Consider the following 19,516-nt stretch of genomic DNA (forward strand, 5'->3'; position numbering starts at 1 on the left):
TGTTGTGGAAGTCTCACATTTCAACAGTAATTTAACACACTGGGACTTTATAAGTCAAGAGGCCATCTGTTGACTTTGGTGTTCCCAACCTTTTGAAGATAGCGGATCAATTTGCGTTGCACAAAAATTTCACAGACTGGTAGAACGGCTGGGGGGGCCGGTCAATTGGCGATTTTATATGTTTAAACGTTTACATCTGATATGGCCATGAGGTGTCGTAAAAAAATGAAAATATATAGCGTACTTAATAGAAATACATAATAAGTCTTACAGATATAATTTACAGGTTGAGTTCTGATACATATACATACATGTACATATATATTATATCCTCTGAACTTTAAGGCAAATATAGATTTGTATTCTTGTCATGACGTGTAAAATATTTGAAGATTTACAATGTCAGTGCTTCATAAACAGGCTTCATATAAATTCTTTTGGTGTGCTATAGAGGTCTTCTAATACCATCCTTAAAAGATAAGATTGTGACTCTTAAGCTGATTTCAAGCAGCACTTTTCTGAAGTGCCTATCTACCTGACTGTAATCACAGATTTGAAGTTAATTGTTTTGGGAATTAGATATTACTTGAAGTTTGTGAGGGACAAGGACATCACTTTCTGAGTCACCCTTTGGCTCCGTTAGTGCTTGTTTTTTTTCTGCTGATTATTTTTTTAAAGATGTTCCTAACATACCAATAGAAGTGAAACAATGTCACATTTGCTTGTAAGATAGTTGCTACCTCCAGACAGTAGCTAGTTTTACTTTGCGTCTACCTTGTTATGGGCCTCAAGGTCAGTGATCTGAATCCCAACACCCTCTGTACATCTGTGTGTAGACTTTTTTATGTTCTACGAGTGTTTTGCAGGATTCATACCACAGTCTGAAGATGTGTTTTATAAATCACCCATAGAAATGAATGGGTGGTCCGCAAAAAGATATGTATACAAACGTGTGTGTGAGCACTAATGTTACAGACTGGCTTCATGTCCATGTGCTCGTGCCCTGCGCTTCCTAGGATAGGCTTCCGAAAGCCCCCACAACCCGCCAAAAATAAATCCTGTACTGATGGAAGATGGATGGATGGAACTCATGTAGCATATTCCTCCATTTTGACAGTATTTCCCTGATATCTCCCTTTGACACAGCGTTAATCTGGCAGTCTGCAGAGTTTGCCGCCAACATGGCTGAGCCCATATTACATTTAAACTGTAAAGCCAGAGGACATTTGGATGGTTGGCTTTGTTTTCGGTGAGCTTCAGGCGCAAAAGTGAAATATCTGACTAGGGAACCCATTTTATAAAGTGATCATGCTGAGGATAATGAAACCTGTCTTCAGTAATTTTCTGTGTGACTAAAGATATCTGAAGAATGCTGTGACAGATGTTTTCAGGTAGTTCCTCAGAAATATCTATAGGAAAATGCAGCAAAGCTTTTGTTTTGATCTCTCCCACGCCCTCAGTGTGCTAGTCTCTAGTAGGAGCATTATTGACTGCTAAGCACATTTGATGTGTAGTGTTTTAGCTTCTTTGTAGTCTTCTTCCCCATTGAATTTAATTGCTTTTGTCCTGTGAAAAACTCAGTTGAATTTTCCCTCTGTAGCAGAGAAAGTAATGTCTTTTACAGTATAATGAAAAATGAATTAGGACCCCATCCGAAACTTTTTATTATATACCAAACTATTTTTTTTGCATCAACCCCTTATTTGGGCTTTTGTTACACAAAAACGTAGCCTGCCATTCTTGGCCTTTTGTACTGAATGCAGCAAATATATAAAAAAATATCATCTCAGCTATATGTTTATGACTTAAACTGGGCACACATTTGTCCCGGCAGATCAAACTGTGTCTATCTTCTCCAGACCCCCTTGCTGTATTCTGACATTTAAAATATGAGAGATCAGAACAATGTCAGTGCACCAGAATGTATTATGAGAGATGACCTTTTGAGTTTAAGAATAGGGTCATTCATGTCTTTACAACTGCCAAAAGCATAGACTTATCAATAGATGTGTTTAGCATCTTCATGTTCTTGTTACTGAATGAGGAAAATGTGTTTAATGTAGGCTATTTACACACCCTGTCAAACAGGGCTTTAAATAATGGGTGCACCAGCATACAGTACAGTATGTATTCCCAGTTAGCAGGCCGAATGCCGGCTTATCAGTACTGTATTGATGTTTACTCATGCCCACAATTTGATAAGCAGATCAGTAGTATAGCTAAAATATTAATGAGATGCATATTGTGATGCCCAAAAGTCAATAATCCGTATAAACTGTTTATTAATTTCGGTTAGCGGAGCATGCTTATGAAATTGCGGGCATAAGTAAACCTATGTATACTACTAAAAAAGTGGCGTCCAGACAGATTTTGCTAAGCGTAAAATATGCTGTTATCTACAGCTGTGGTCAAAATCATTAGTCCTTCCATTGGACCGGAAAGATGAACAGAACAGATTGCTTGCCCACTGTATAAAATGTATACTGCAAATGACTATAGATAGTTATTGTGCACTGTGCATTCGCTGTTTTTCAACAGTCTTTCAACATGACATGGCAGGCTGAACAGTATGAGCTTCATACGGCTGTCAGGGGCCCAGATCCTGCCTTAGATCTACAGTACATCTGCAGGACTGGGCTCTAAAACAGAATTTTTAACATAGCAGAAACAATATATGTGTTCTTGTATTTCAAATGCCGATATAGCATTTCTGAACTGGTGTGAACAAAATAAAAGGTCAGTTGAATTCCTTTTTCTATATATGTACATAGACCTGAAATAATGAAATAGTAGGTTTTCAAAGCTACTAGCCCCAGCAATTGTTTGTATAATTGTTCAAGAACACAAGTTTATAATGCCTGCATAATATCTGGCTAACATTACCTAGCTTATTTTGTTCTGTTCTAACTACGTAGCCTATTGAGTGCAACACAATTCCAAATTAGCCTGTACAAAAAAGTTTATATTAAGCTTAATTTGCTTAGCTCATCCATGTAGTGATTGCAATCGAAAGAGCCGAAGCTGTTCTGATGTAACTTGCCTCTCAGCTCTAGAGTGCCACAGTGCATATAAAATGCTGCAATGAATAGCACACAAGACATGGCACTGATCCAGAGACATTTGGGAGTTCGGAAGTTAGACATAATAGGCTAATTCAAATTCATTTTAAGTTGTCGGTTACACAGAAAGGAAGATAAAGGTTTGAGCTGTTGAGAGAGATTTCAAATTAACAGTCTCTTCCAGAATAACTAAAAATGGCTTTCCTCAATTACTTTTTTGTTCCTAGGAAAATACTGCTGGCTTGGTTTTTTTTTCTTTCTTTCTTGAATGAATGAGTGACTGTTACATTTATATAGTAATTTTCAAGACACCCAAAGCGCTTTACAGATCCAGTGGAGAGCCGCTTCCACCAGCACAATTGTTTTTGTTTATTGAAGGAATTTAGTTAACTTCTCTTACATCAAGGTATCAATTGTCTCTAGGTAGGTTGTTTGCTTTCTCAGACATGCATTCTAGTGTAATGTCGACTTTATTTATTAATTAATGTAGTGTAAGTGTGCGGGCGTGTGTGTGTGTGTGTGTGTGTGTGTGTGTGTGTGTGTGTGTTTATGTGTGTGCGTGTGTGTGTGTGTGTGTGTGTGTGTGTGTGTGTGTGTGTGTGTGCGTGTTATGGATGGGAATGGTGTCTCTTTCAAGAAGTAACCCAGAGGGACAAATGTTCAACTAAAATAAAACCAGGGATAGACTGTAGCATATGATTGTGGTTCAGGTTTTCGTCTTTATAGCCATTAATACATAATAAATTGGTTCTTAGTGATGGTGGCTAGGCAATGAATTTTTTCATTGCATTATGACATAATCTTTCTATTATGCCACGCTGCCTGTGGCCAGCTACTTCCTGGAACTCATGAATCATACAGGATTTCGCAAAGTGTTATCTACAGAGCATGAAAGAAATATAGCTATATTCTAATACTCCTGCCTATTCCAAGGAATAGATCATACGAAAATGAGACAGATTCTAGTGCTTATTCCCATAACTTCCTAGATAAAGAGCACATTTATTACTAAACTAAAACTTCCCCACTCCCTCCCATAGTCATTTGACTAGAACAACTTTCTGTTTCATATTTTCATTTAATCCTTATAACACGTTGTCAATATGGTTATATGGTTTTTAGTCAACAGTGGATTATGCTGTTGGTTAAACTGATAATGGATGTTTAAATCTGTAATTATTTATATTATTGAAAACTACTATACAGCATGATAGAGTGTATTATTTCCGTCTTATGGTTAATAAGTAATTGATCTGTATCATGAATAATAACAAAAATAGTAGTATAATTATTGCTGTGATTTTTCGCAATAATGCACATGCTGCCCAACAGGTAAAGTCTGTTCTGGATGAAATTTTGGAGAAACTGCCTGATGAGTTCAACATCCCGGAGCTTATGGGGAAGGTGGAGGATCGGACGCCTTACATTGTGGTCGCCTTCCAGGAGTGTGAGCGCATGAATATCCTAACACAGGAAATCAAGCGCTCCCTCAAAGAACTTGGTCTGGGATTGAAGGCAAGTGAATTATCATTAATATACAGATGGATGGATTGGTGGCTGGATGGATAGGCTTCAAGTGATTGATTTAGTTAAGTCAGACACTGGCACTCTCACAAGGAGAAAAATCAGTGCAGCGTCATCATTTGTTTTTTTTTTTTTAGTTATGGATGTTAATTTCACAGATAATTCATAGTATTGAACCGTGACATGCCATTCATTGTATCTTTGTAATCAAGCTAGATCAATATTTTTTTTTAACTAATTGTATAAAAACATATATTTCTTGTGCAAGTCTTTTAACAAAATCAAGTGGGCGTGAAGGATAGAAGCTTTAAAAAAATTAGTGTTTATAAAAATTTTATATTCAGTACAAAATACTGAATGAATTGGCTGATTTATAAGTTGTTTTTTTACTGGATCAATGAATCATATCGTAGTCTTTTTCTGACCGTTTTTGTATTAATGTTTATTATAATCTGCCCTTATAATCTTTGCAGCAAGTCTGCTTTATTGCCTGTTCAGAACCAGGGCTTTTATGTTGAACTTGCTATTATGGAGGCTTTCGGACATACTGTTTCAAATAAGTTGTCCTTCATGCCACAGGAAAAAAAGCCTCAATAAACATTATCTGACCAACACAAAAGACACAGTAAACAGATGCCGAGATCTTGCAGAGTAGTGGAAGTGGTCATTTCTGGAAAGCATCCATCCATCCATCCATTTTCCAAACCGCTTATCCTACTGGGTCGCGGGTGGTCCGGAGCCTATCCCGGAAGCAATGGGCACGAGGCAGGGAACAACCCAGGATGGGGGGCCAGCCCATCGCAGGGCACACTCACACACCATCCACTCACACATGCACACCTACGGGCAATTTAGCAACTCCAATTAGCCTCAGCATGTTTTTGGACTGTGGGGGGAAACCGGAGTACCCGGAGGAAACCCCACGACGACATAGGGAGAACATGCAAACACACATGTGACCAGGCAGAGATTCGAACCCGGGTCCCAGAGGTGTGAGGCAACAGTGCTAACCACTGCACCACCATGCCGCCCCGTTCTGGAAAGCAATATTTGTGAAATATAGTATGCTGCTGTATTGAGAGCTAGTGTAATAGCTCTCTGTATTATTATTACTGTATAATAATTAATTTCCCACATACAGATAAAAAAAAAACATTCAAATAATTCATAATAGATTTTTAGTTTAATAAAAAAAAATGTCACAGTCAATGTCATGGATAGTCAATGTCATGGATAGTCAATGTCATGGATCGGGCAATTTTGCTTTTGATTATGGTATTTTTTTGTTTTCAAAACCCTTTGTCTGTTACAATTATTAGGTACAGTAAAAAAATAGCAAAAACTACATCAAGGTTTTGTAAATGTTCAGAAAGTTTCTTTAAAGGTATCTGCAATAGGGCTTGTTAAATTGTTAGAGTAACGTTTTCAATCCCAGGATCGTATAGGCTGTAATTTCTTTGTTATATAAGGTTGTGTAAGGCGCCTCTGTGGTTAGCATTGTGGCTTCACACGTCGACATTTAGCTCTGTGTCTGACATTTATCTGTTCTACCTTTATTTGTATGGGTTTGCTCTAAGTTCGCTGGGTCTCTTCTGTCAGAAAGCATGCGGTTAGGTGAATTGTCATCTCTGATTTGCCCTGAGGATGTGAGTGTGTGTCCTGCAATGGCCTGGAATCGTATACAGAGTCTCCTCTGCCTCCTGTCCTACATGCATTTCCATCCTGGGATAGTGTTCGGGCACATTGCAGCCTTCTGCTGGATCAGCAGATGTGGAAGATGAATGAACAAATGACATATAAGCTGATCATTGTATAAGCTTTGTTGAGTTCCATCGTGGGACATCTAAATTTAAGAATAACATTTTGTATCTCTTCTTACTTCCACTTATTATATGTCAATATTTTTTCATTTGAACATTATATTATATATTATGTATATAAGACTGAAGAATGTTAAAGAAACAAGCACGGCTAGGTGACTCTTATTTTTCACTGAGGTCAGACAAGTCAGTTTCCATGTGAGTCATGCACCATTTACTTAGCAAAAATACATGTATGCTTTTTATCGGCATGTATGTTGGGGGCAGTTTGTGCTGACATCGGTAAACGGTTAATGAGGTCACTGTGATTCATGAGAATCTGGGAGTTAGGGGAATACGCAAGGGAGTGACTGAGTTCATTGTTTGGCTGTAAACTAAATTAAAGACATCACAATGAACAATGACCGCAATCCTGCTTATTTTGGTTCTACATTTGCCCTAAGGACCGTGTCTTTCTTTCCTCCCCACAACTAAAGTAAATATTGTTGAGATGGTATTGATACGGTATCCCTCAAGACCTGGTCATTAATATGGTTTTACTCTGCTTTGGATTCCTGTTCGCCTCTCATTCCCCTTTTGAGAAAAGGTGCACCCATTTTTTTATGGTTAACATTAAGTCTTCTGGAATTATTAAGAATTCACGTACTTTGAAATGATTTCATTTAAAGGTTTTTGTTTTTGTTACCTATGTCAGGGGGAGCTCACAATGACAAGTGACATGGAGAATCTGCAGAATTCCCTTTTTCTTGACCAAGTTCCGGACACATGGACAAAGCGTGCTTATGCGTCGATGTCTGGGCTGGGCGTCTGGTTCATGGACCTACTCAACCGCATCAAGGAGCTAGAAACATGGACGTCGGATTTCACCTTGCCATCTGCGGTCTGGCTGGCGGGCTTCTTCAATCCTCAGTCCTTCCTCACCGCCATTATGCAGTCCATGGCGAGGAAGAACGAATGGCCGCTGGACAAGATGTGTCTACAGTGCGACGTGACCAAGAAGAGCCGAGAGGAGTTCAGCAGCACGCCGCGAGAGGGAGCTTACATACATGGCCTCTTCATGGAGGGAGCACGGTGGGATACACAGGTATGTCTCCAACAACAGGCGGCCTCTTGGTCAGAATATCATCATTAGAGGTCAGGGGTCAAACACTCCAGTCGGTGCATATAATCGGTGTTGAGTACCTTTGACATCCATTCCTGTGAGCGCTTGTAATTTTGAAAGAACATGTATACATTCTGCCCTCCTTAAAGGCATCTGTGAATTGCATTAGTATTGCTATTAATTACCAAATAAAAACAGTATGTACAGTCAAGATTTAATTATCAGCACGGCTGCTTTTCATACATTGGAGAAAGGACCGAGATGTCAAAGTGAATTTGCTGCTGGGCTTGGGCTTGGAGGGGGGTTGGGTTATGATAACCATCTCATTCATATGAATGAGTTTTCTGAATTCAAAGATCAAAATTATATACAAATGTAATTTGCAGTACTATTTTGTAACGTAATTTTTTCCATGTCGTTAATGATGTGAAATATCAATAGTACATACAGTATACACATGCAGATTCCAAAAACAAGTATGAGTATACGTGGTAGAATTTTGAAGGACCAAAGTATGCAAACTATATATTGCTTATAGAAATATCCCCATTTTCTCTTTTTAACCTTCCTCTGGTGTTGGGGTCGGCACCGACCCGTTTGTAATTTTTAAATGTATAAAAGCACCACATAGATTTGTTTACTGCATCAAGGCTTTCTGACTGTCAGGAACAAAATAAATAAATAAAAAAACTAAATTATAAATGCTTTTGTCATGACTATAACACCTCTGGTGTTGGGGTCGGCACCGACCCATTTGTAAGCTTATAATGCATAAAAGCAGCACATAAATTTGTGTACTGCATCGGGAACCAATATTTAAACAAAATAAATCAAAACAAAATCAAGGCAAGGCATCCCCAGACGTGTAAGACACGATAAGACCAATTCAGTTTATTTATTCATTTCAATTGAGGCTTATTTTACCATTATTTTTTATTGAAAATGAGAGGTATGCTGTCAAAAGAAAGCTCCAGAAAGACATACCAAAAATATTAAAACCAATCTTTTCATGGATTAGGAAGCCTAACAAGGTAACTAAGAGGTAAGAAACAAATTGGATGATAATTGTTTTGAGGGTATTTTATTGCTGATCTATGACCAACCAACAAACAAAAGAGTTGCGTACAGAAAGCTAACACAGGATGAAGGTTAATCTAATAAGCTGTTTGTCTTCTTCTGTGGTTGCATATTATGATTTCTAATACTTTACTATCTAATACTTCTAATACTACCAGCATAACATTGTTCTGGTAGATATTGGCAGTGAAGTGACTTGCATGGAGAAATGCAGCCTGACAGCCTATGCTTTTTTAGACATGGTCCAGTTCTTTGTCCCACAAAAGTTGACATCTGATGCGTAAGGGAATGACCGTTAACATAAGCTAAACATGAGGTCCATCCATCCTCTCGGATATTTATGTAAAGTGAGATTTTGTCAGTTCCATTGAACAGATACAGAAAAGTAAAGGCTTTTCTCAGTGTTTGCTAATGGCGATTTGATAGGTTGGTTTATGGGGTGCCTGGAAGATCACATGTGAGTGTAGCCTGCATATCCTTAGTGAAAGATATTGGTCAGAGATTGGAGGACTGTCTTGGATTACTTTAGTTTCCCAGGCCTGTAATTTACCATTTGAAGAAGGAAGTTGTAAGTAACTTTCTATAAGGAAAGCAAGTGAAGAAACTGGCAATTCTGTGAGGATGATTTGTTGAGTGATTTTCTAAAGACGGGGAACATTACAAGCTTGCAACCAGAGTCTGAAACCTGAGGGGAGGCAGCCAGCTGTGTGCGGGAAGTTGAGTTAGGAGAAGATAAAGGGAATTATATAATAGGTTACATCCTGGAGGAGGGGAGAGAAAATGGGATTCTGTTGCCATGTGGTGGGTTTACAAGATTTGATGAGTGTGGTTGGTGTCACATAAGGGAAAACACATCGAGGGAAAGGAGATTATTGACTATTTTGGTATATTTAGGGTTCGGTCAGGGTGCTAAGAAACCAAGGAGTAGAGAGGATTGACAGAGAAATGTATTGATTGTTGCTTTTATGATAATGGGGGATATCATCTTCTTTAAGCACAAAAGAGGCGGATTGATGAGGGAACAGAAAAGGAAATCAATCTGGAAGGATTATTAGAAGCTGGCATCATTTTGTCAGCATTACAGAGAAAATAGCAAAGGTAGATACTGATCAAGATCAGGCTGGTTCTTGTTTTCTCAGCCAGTCTAAAATCTTTGTTGGATGCGTGAGGTAATATATGAAGTTAGCTGCCATGTGAAAATGCAGACCATAGGAAAAGTCAACCTTACAGATGACCATTTACTACAGGTCGTCTGCATAGCAATTTCTCTGGGAGAAATGAAATGCTGCGCATTATCCTCTTTATGCGGCATACACTTCTATACTTTAACTGTTACAACAAGATACAGAACTATATTCTCACAAAGCAATCAGGCAGTCAATATACTTTATGAATTAAATTTCTCATGAAACTGATGTAATTATTGACATGACTCAAATGGTAAACGCACTGCGTAAGAAACAAAGGCGTGTCCGGGAAGAATTTAAGTTTCAATACCTGGACAGGGGGCTCTCTCTTTTGCATGCAGGAAAACTGACTGTAGGCTCAGTGTAGTGGATTTTCGCTTGAGATACGCTGTAAGGAGAAAGGTAAAGGTGCCACAAGTGACACTATATTTTAGCAATATTGAGAGATCTCCCCTTGACAAGTCACTTTGAAAGCTTGTGCGGAATAACTGAATAGCTTGCCTAACAGAGCTTGTCGAAATGTCTGAATCTAAAAAAAAAAAACGTACAACCTCATACTGCGTCATAACTGAGTGGTGCTGGACACGAGCCGCTGAAGAGTTTGAGAGGGAGCTTTGTGCTACACAAAGGAATCAATAGATCTAAGAAAACAAAGAGCTTTTACTTTCTCTGCTAAGTTGGCCAGCACAGGGATGGGCTCCCAGTGCATTTCAGGCAAAGACTATCCAAACCATCTTGCATATAATAAGCAAAATGGTGCTGGGAATCCTCGGAGCTTAGCATGCTATATGTGAGGAAGAAGATGAGAACTGTCAGCCCCAAAGTGCTATTTTGCAGATAAAGTTCAGTGGACGTCTTGATCTGTTTAAAATTGTGACTCATGACAAGCATGGCAGCAGTAAGTGTGACACAAAATATCTGTAATGCAGAGGCAAATGTTTCCAGGGGAGAGAAACACCATTCTGCTTGCTGCCTAAAAAGTCTCTGTGTGTGTCCTGTAATGTACCATAGTGGTATCATGTATTATTCATGTACTGTGTGAATTTTGAATAGATGAAGTCAGAAAGTGTTTTGCTATGGGAAAGGAAGGATGCACGTGTGTTGCTACTCAAGCATCCCTTTTGCATATTTATCACAATCCTGTGAAGCTGAATGGACAGAGGAGGGTGCGTTGATCAGCCGGAGTTTGGGATCCACCATGATGCTTTTCCATATCGACGAACAGCGAGACTGTGACATCAAGAACATGTACAGTCTCATTTTGGTGAAAATGTGTTGCATATGTACTGAACTAATATGTCATTTTTTTATGGGCTGTTTTGATGTTTGCTTAAAGTATTAATTGAGACATTTAAAAAGATCACAATAATCACAATAAATTGCAAGAAATCCAGATGCATAGTGAAATTACACTGATTAATCAGGTCCATTGAAGGTAGTTACCCTAGTTACTGTAATGTACTAGGGCCTAATACATAATGCATATATATATATTTTAATTACGGGCACTTGATGTATGCTGTGTATTGAGATTGAAAGGTTGAAAGATACATTACACTTCTGAGTGGCACATACGCCTTTACCTTTGTATTCGCACAATTTCAGAAAGTAAATTCCAAGTCTTAACAGTGCACAGACTCTCATAGAGCAGTTGAATTATAGACCATATGTCATATAAAACAATTCCATGTGTGTTTAGTGAAAGCCTGTAATGCCAAGGGTCCTTAATGTCAGCCTGGTTTCAACTACCCTGGAAGAACTTTGAAAGGATGTATCCTTAAATTCAAATTCAGACAGTCGGATGGAGGGCCTAAACTGCCATCACAGGACAAATGGATTATACGATTAAAGAATGGCATAGCAGTGGCACGGAACATCCGTACTGCTCCGGATTCTTAAACATACGCTGAAGGTTTTAGAGAGAAATACTGAATGATGCATTTACTGTGCACTTTTCTTTGAGTGGCTGCCTTTGGCTAAAACAATTAGGCTTCTTAGGGAATTTGAGGTCAATATGTTTTTTTCACTATATGATAGCAGTCAGTTTTATAAATCTAAGGTGGTGTATTGTGTAAATTTTGTTGTAGCTACCAAAATTGCTGGTTATATGTTTATAGCAAGAACCCCCTGAGCAGTTTTCACCATAGTGTAAAATAAATCCTTAAGGCAAATTGCTGAGGTATTGATTCAGTTGCCAGTATTGAACAGTAGAGGTCATGGTAAATTATTGAATTAATATTGCCATTTCTGCTTCCAAAATTATCCAGAAGGAATAAGTGTCTGTTTTTTTTCCCCCTTTCGAACGAACGTGCTTGTTTTACACATTTTATTGGGTGCATTAGGAAAAATCTGTTAACTTTCATTGCATTTGAAATCAAATGATGATACTTCATTGATCCCCACGGTGAAATTCTCTTTTCACTTACCTCATTTGGCTCTCCATGACACATGCATAGGTGAGAGCAAACCTGGCAGCAGAGGGCTGCCACCTGCAGCAGTGTCCATGGAATTACGGGTTAAGGGTCCACAGACATGACTATTCTGCTGATGCTGAGCTCAAACCAATGGCCTTCAGATCACAAGTACAGAGGCTCAGCCCACTCAGCCACACATTCAAAATCATGTCGTTTATACTATGGGAAACTGTAAAACACCTCTATCTTATTTAAAATTAAATTTAAACTAAATATTTAAATAAAATGCAGTTAGTAGTAATTTTCCTGTATAACCCTAATACTGCAGTGTAGCTTAACTATGGAATGCATTAAACTGAAAATATGTCACTTCTCTAACAAGCAGTGTTGTGATGTCTTGTACTACAGGCAGGAATAATAAGCGAAGCCCGATTGAAGGAGCTCACTCCATCAATGCCTGTCATCTTCATAAAAGCCATTCCAGTAGACAAGCAGGAGACTCGCAATGTGTACCAGTGCCCAGTATACAAGACCAGGCAAAGAGGGCCTACGTTTGTGTGGACGTTCAGCCTGAAGACCAAGGAGAACCCATCCAAATGGACCCTTGCTGGAGTTGCTCTGCTTCTTCAGATATAGAGGTTTGAAGGGAGCTTATATAATTATATATATATATATTTGTTAATTAATTCACAAATTTCAACTCAGTCAAATTTGTTTAATCTAATCTGTGACCTTTTCTACATGTAATCAGTGCATCATCTGTTTCTGCAACATGAATTTGATTTATTTCTTAAAACTACATTCCTGAATAATATAATAAATCATGTGATTAAGATGTATTCTCAATTCCAGACGGCAGTTTGTTTCACAATATCATGCACACATCTCACACAGCCTAATAAAGTATGGTTTCTACTGTACACCTATCTGTGGATGAATGTTGTATCTTCTTTCTCCTGTGCACTGTAAAAACACCTTAGGTACCCTTCAACCTTCTACCATCTCCTCCCCATTTAAACATACAAAATGATCTATATATGGCATCCCATGCGTACAAGTTGCAAAGTCACTATTAAAAAATAAGATCTCCAGCTGAATCTTGTTTCAGTATTACTACCAATGAATTCATACTTCTATAAATCTGTCAACAAATAGGTTAGCTTATGGGTGTAACTAAGCAAAATGAGAAGAGTTCCAATGAGGTGAATTTTTCATATTTCATTGTCACATTTCACATTTTTATGCATTTCGTTAAGATTTTTTTTTCCTTTTTCCTGTGTGTCAGCCCTATAGTGATTGAGTCATTTCCAGATTAGACTGGGCTGTCAGTCTGCGCTCTTTCTGTGCCTGTTACAAAGCCAAAGGCAACTGACTGCTGCTCCTCTGATTAACACTCTTGCCAATGACACTTTTCACACTTTGAAACACATGGCGGAACACAGGAGACCAAAGAGTAGATTTGAGCGGCGATGAAACCCCTCAGCGCCGCCATCAAATTGCAGATGCCTGACATATCAGTGAAGACTGCTTGTATAGCGGTCAGATAAGACCCCCTTGCTGACTAATCCCCGCCCTCCCTTGTCTCTACCACACCAATTATTTCTCCTGCTCCAGAACTTTGTGGTCAAAATGGCACAGCCCCGATTCAAAACATGATCGGAGCTAAAGGCTCCAGCCTTTATTGTGAACAAGAGCAATAGGGGCTTCAGGTATTATGCATTTATAGAAAAAGCAAATGCAAATAGGGAAAAAGGCCTTGCGGACACTGTGCATCTTTTTCTCACTGTCAGAGAGGTAATGAAGGGATTCGCTTTGTAGGATTCAGAACTGGTTCAAAAAGAAAATTCCCCTATCTTGTTGATGCATTGTCTGCATTCCAGTTTGTTGTCTCTTCAGTGATAATTCCCCGAAAAACACTATCACATATTTTACCCTGGAACTAATGATTCATGGAACTGTTACAGGAAATACTGCCACTGATCCTTACAGTATATTGTATGGCTGCTAAACCCTTTTATAATCTTTACTTGAGACAGAATCTTAGGACTACAAACCACAGTGATGGCTGTGATGTTTTATTCCCACCCCAGGCCTGTGTGCCTGTGCAGTTTACATGTTCTTACTGATTTTTTATTTTTTTTTGGAGGGGCGGGGGAGAGTCACTCTGGGTTCTCCAATTTCTGCCCACAGCATGCAGGCACATTTGTGGTGGAATAATGTCCCTATAGCACCCTGTGCGTACATGTTGAATTATCAACATTTTAAAGGCTCAAAAAACACAGTCACCCTGCAATTAAATGGAAAAATGGTAAAAGATAATTGACGGGTTATGGGGGGGGTAACAAGATTTGCTTCCCACCCCTTTTAATATGACTTGCATCACAAATAATCCTGAGCATAAAATCTGAAAAATACTACAGTTCCTTAAATAATGCTAAGTAATTTTCAGTTCATTCATTTTGTAGTAAATAGATGTATGTATAGCAGTTAGCATGGGTGTCCTGTCCAGAATGTCCGCTGGCTTAGTTTCTGTGATTCCTGGGATGGACTTCATGGTCACTGTGACCTTGTACTGGCTAAATGGATGGATGGATAACAGTAAAACAGCATTATGGACGTTTCAGGTGGCTACTGATGGAAGGCACTTTAAAAGTCACTACTGCTATTCAAAGCTGTGGTTAAACTGCAGAAAAGAAAAAAAACCTTGCATTTGAATTCTGTGTGGCTCTACATTATAGTCTTTTAAGTAAATGCCAATTAGTCTTCCGCAGAAATGAAAGTCCTTCACTTAAGAAAAACAAAATATTTTTCTTTCTGGTTATATGTATCTATACATATAACGTTAGTTTACGTAACGTTAGTTGTGCATCTTTACCTTCCTTGACCACATTCTTTATGTCTTTAGAATGAGTGTTAATGAGACAAGTAGCTGGTAATATTTAGCTGGTAGCATATAATTAATAATAATAAAAAAAAGCTTTTAAAAGAATCGTTTCAGTACAAATAGGTAGCAGCATCCCAGAGGAGAAAAAACATTAAGTAATCCTACGAAATTCTGACCTCATCTATTGCTAATATTTTCAAATATTATTACCAGAAACCTAAAAATATCAAAAGAGTGCCAAATTTCCCATAGCAATTGTTGACCAACCACCAGAGCCATTTATTCAATGCACCGCAAAGGTTTGCAAAAATCAAGTACAGCTATTTATATGATCTTCTTGTATGTTAGATCCTGCTTTTAAATTAATCTTAGTCCCTTTTAACAGAACATGTTTTTATTGTGCTGTGAATTCTGGGTTGTCTAGCTTGTGGGTTTTGCTGAATGCTGAGTCAATTCCTATTTTCAGCCGTTTCAAAGAGGGAAGCCAATGAGAAGACAAATAACATTATTTCCAGTCTTTTTCCAGAAACTTATCACTCGAATCATTCGTTTTCGTAACACTGCCACAGGATTGTGGGATAGTCGGCGTGAAATATCAATAACATGCAAACATGAGTTGCCACCTTTGTAATGATGATATATGCCTTAGATTATATTTTCATAGGGGACCACTGAAAAGATTATGAAAAGATTACTGACATCAAATTTATTTAGCACCTAGGAAAAAGTACTAAGGAAAGTTAAAAATGAATATATTTGACATATTTTTATAGTTATCAACTAAAAAGAATGAGGTTATTTTTGAAGTAACACAGTGTTAATGCAGGGAAATCAAAGGAAGCTGAGTGTATATGTAGGCTAGGCAATGTGGAGGCAGGCCATGTGTGCATCCCAGCACTGGGTGGTGTAATCCTTCCCACAAGGCACTTGAGACTCGCATTGTGGGGGAAGTTGGACGCTTGCTTGAGAGTGAGGCAATACTCTTGCTCTGCTTTTTTTTATTTTTACGCTTGATGTACCCTCCACTTTACTAAGGGGTGGTCTGTTATCTTCTGGCACTATGTAGCCAGCTTCACAAAGTCTTCCGGGCTTCCTGCTTAATTTGAATGCCTAATCTAATGAATCATTCTGCATGCACAACATTTCAGACTAGCAGTCCACTATCTTTTCTAGGAAGTAGCTGTCGGGGACGTTGCCATCATCCAACTAATGTTAGATACTCTGCTTTAAGGGGTTTCAACCAAAGAAAGTCTGACGCTTAAACAGTTGGTAGCCAGCTCAGCTAACATCTGTCGACAGTCTGCCTTTTGGTGGTTTTAGTTGTCTGTGGGTGCAGGTTATAAGATTTATATTGCCTTTTATACATCGTAAAAGGAAAGTTTCAATGAACGTTGCAATAAAAGAATGCAGGATGAAAATGCACACGCTCAGAGATGGGCCAGGATTTAAATAATATAATCCTAAAGGTGTACAATCAAGACACAACCAGCTGAACCATCATGCATGGATAGCAATTTAAGAACTTCACAAAGGGGGTTATAACGTTTCCCAATATTACTACTGTATATTGTTTGTTGCCATTGAACAAAGCAGGGATCCCCAAGCATGCCCAGGATCATGTTAAGGAGGTGGTTAATGACTCACATCAGAACATGCATTAGAACAGTAGACAGTTTAGGTCTTCACTACTTCAAGATTAAGCTTGTAGGGCGGCATGTTCCTGCCATGATCCACATGGTGAAGCTGCTCACCTTGACCTCCCAGCTACTGAAATGAACCTGGCTTCACCTACCTTCCCTGTGGGTCATTTGCCTTGTGCAGCCAAGCCACAGACCTCGAGGGGTGGTCCTTCGCTGGGGGCACGCTGCTGCTGGTGAATTTAACATGGCAAATTGTGGAGTAAATAGCATGACAGGCAGGGTCATTCTTTGCACAATTATTGAGATAAATCACAGTGGCCTGCAGTGCTGTTTGACAGGGGCAGCCGCCCCCCTGGGAGGGTACCCCTACCTCATTGCTGGCCTTTACCCTTCCATTCTCTCAGCTTCCCCAAAGACACTCTGGAAGATTTCACCCTGACAATGATACTAGTCTGCCCAGGTATGATTTACCGACTCACTCAGGAAATCCCTCTTCAATGGGACATAATTGTTGCACAATATATATAGGGATACTCTGGCAATACTAAATCTATGGAGGCAAGGTTTTAGTCTAGGTTTTAGGCAATTGACACACACACACACAGATTTGTAATTATATCTTTGTGGGGACTCTCCAGGGGTGGCATGGTGGTGCAGTGGTTAGCACTGTTGCCTCACACCTTTGGGACCCGGGTTCGAGTCTCCACCTGGGTCACATGTGTGCGGAGTTTGCATGTTCTCCCCATGTCGTCGTAGGGTTTCCTCCGGGTACTCCGGTTTCCCCCCACAGTCCAAAAACATGCTGAGGCTAATTGGAGTTGCTAAATTGCCCCTAGGTGTGCATGTGTGAGTGAATGATGTGTGAGTGTGCCCTGCGATGGGCTGGCCCCCCATCCTGGGTTGTTCCCTGCCTTGTGCCCATTGCTTCCGGGATAGGCTCCGGACCCCCCACAACCCAGTAGGATAAGTGGTTTGGAAAATGGATGGATGGATGGATGGGGACTCTCCATTCATTTCTATGGTGAAAACTCTAATCCCAACATGATCACCCATGACATTAACCCCTACCCAGCACCAACCTTAACCATGAGTAACCTAACAAAATATGAGACTTTTCGTATTTTTGCTTTTTTGATTGCATTCACAGATCTTTGTGGGTACCTGAAAAATGGTCCCACAATGTCAAAAGAAGTTTTTTTATTACATTGTAGGGAATATTTGGTCCCCACAATGCAATAGACACATAATCCACACGCACACACCCATACCTAACCTTAACCATAAGTAACCAAACAGAATATGTTGGCTATTTTAGGCCAAAATAACATGTTTTTAATCACATTGTGAGGACATTTGCTCCCCCCTCCCCCCCACATACACATACAAACATGAAACCTATAATTTTGGGAACATGGTAGCTGTAATGCGTCAAATGCGGGATTCAGTATATCATAGTTCTTACAGAGAAAACCTTACATTTTACCACCATAGGACATTAAACCAATATCCATCTTTTATATTCAAACAGATACTTATTCAGTGATTACTGAGTTATTTTTTCCTTTTATGTATTATTTTGCAGATCAAAACATACAAATTAAAGGATTAAAAATCAAGATCTGCATTCAGAATTGATTTTTGTAAGGTTTCTTGTATGCCATTGTCAGAGTGGAGGAAGCAGGCCTCTGGGTGGAGAAAATTGCATCCAAAGATCATGCTCTGAATATACAAGAAGGCAACTTCCATTCTTTTCGATGTGGACGATTGGTTGCTAGGTTACAGGTCGGAGTAACTGCCAGTGTGAAGGTGGTAGAGTTTGTGTGGTGTATGTAATAATGCTGCAGTAGTGTCTCAGTGCATTTCACGATTCTGTTATAATTGTTGTTATAATATATTGAGAATAATAATATTAACACTAATAATAAAACTATTATTTTATTGTTATTATCATCATTAATACTACTAACACTAATATTAATAATCATAATAGATGCCTTTTTAAACTGCTGTGGTTTTATTGTGATTAATCATACACCTTATTTTAGAGACGAGCTGAGGGACCTTTGGAACGAATACAAAATACTATATCATGGAATCCTAAATAGAAAATACCCAAATCAAAGACATATGTTCTCAAGGTGGCAGCAATCTAGACAGCTTTTCATGAATAATTAAATAATCTGTTCAGAAGTTGAGACACAAAACGAGATAAGTTATTTCCATTAGTATTAGTGTGGGTGTACCCTTCCTAGGTCACTGAAGGTCACGTCAGTTTAGCGTTAATGCCGTTTCACACAGTGCAGGGGAGTCCGTGGGGAGCAGCCCAGGGTCAACTGCCGTGGCAGAACTGAAGGGCAGCCCACAGTAAAACAATATCACCACCTCAATGATTCCTCTAGTACAAGTTGCTCTACTCTTCCGCAGTGTAAAAGTATGTGGAGAATTATGGAGATTTTATTCTGATGACTATCAAAACTCTGCTTGTGACTGATTTCAGCCAAGTGCCTTCCTGAAAATAACAAAGCATCTTTGTGTTCGTGCTAATTGTCTCTCAAATGCCATCGCTCTCAGCAATCCCATTTTCTTTGCTTTGGATGAAGATTTGCATAATTAAAATCAGAAATATGCTTCTTGAAGGCAAGGTACAAGTGCCATTTGTCTCATCATTTCATATATTTCTATATTAACCAGGTTTTGACACATTTTAGATTGATTTCAATACTTATTGAGCAGTTAAAAACTTTGCTTATATATATATATATATATATATATATATATATATATATATATATATATATATATATATATA

The 19,516-nt window shown here is 38.8% G+C and overlaps 1 protein-coding gene across 1 annotated transcript in view; it reads left to right on the top strand.

Annotated features, from left to right (window-relative positions):
• Positions 1-13,239, top strand: part of dnah9 (dynein, axonemal, heavy chain 9) — a 119,544-nt gene extending 106,305 nt beyond the window's left edge. The window contains exons 67-69 of the mRNA XM_049013154.1: positions 4,392-4,574; positions 7,098-7,487; positions 12,592-13,239. Coding sequence (XP_048869111.1) covers positions 4,392-4,574; positions 7,098-7,487; positions 12,592-12,819 — 801 coding nt within the window. The 3' untranslated portion in view covers positions 12,820-13,239. The remainder of the gene's footprint in view (positions 1-4,391; positions 4,575-7,097; positions 7,488-12,591) is intronic.
• The last annotated feature ends 6,277 nt before the right edge of the window (positions 13,240-19,516 follow it).

This window comes from Brienomyrus brachyistius, chromosome 5 (genome assembly GCF_023856365.1).
Source record: "Brienomyrus brachyistius isolate T26 chromosome 5, BBRACH_0.4, whole genome shotgun sequence".
NCBI lineage: Eukaryota > Metazoa > Chordata > Actinopteri > Osteoglossiformes > Mormyridae > Brienomyrus > Brienomyrus brachyistius.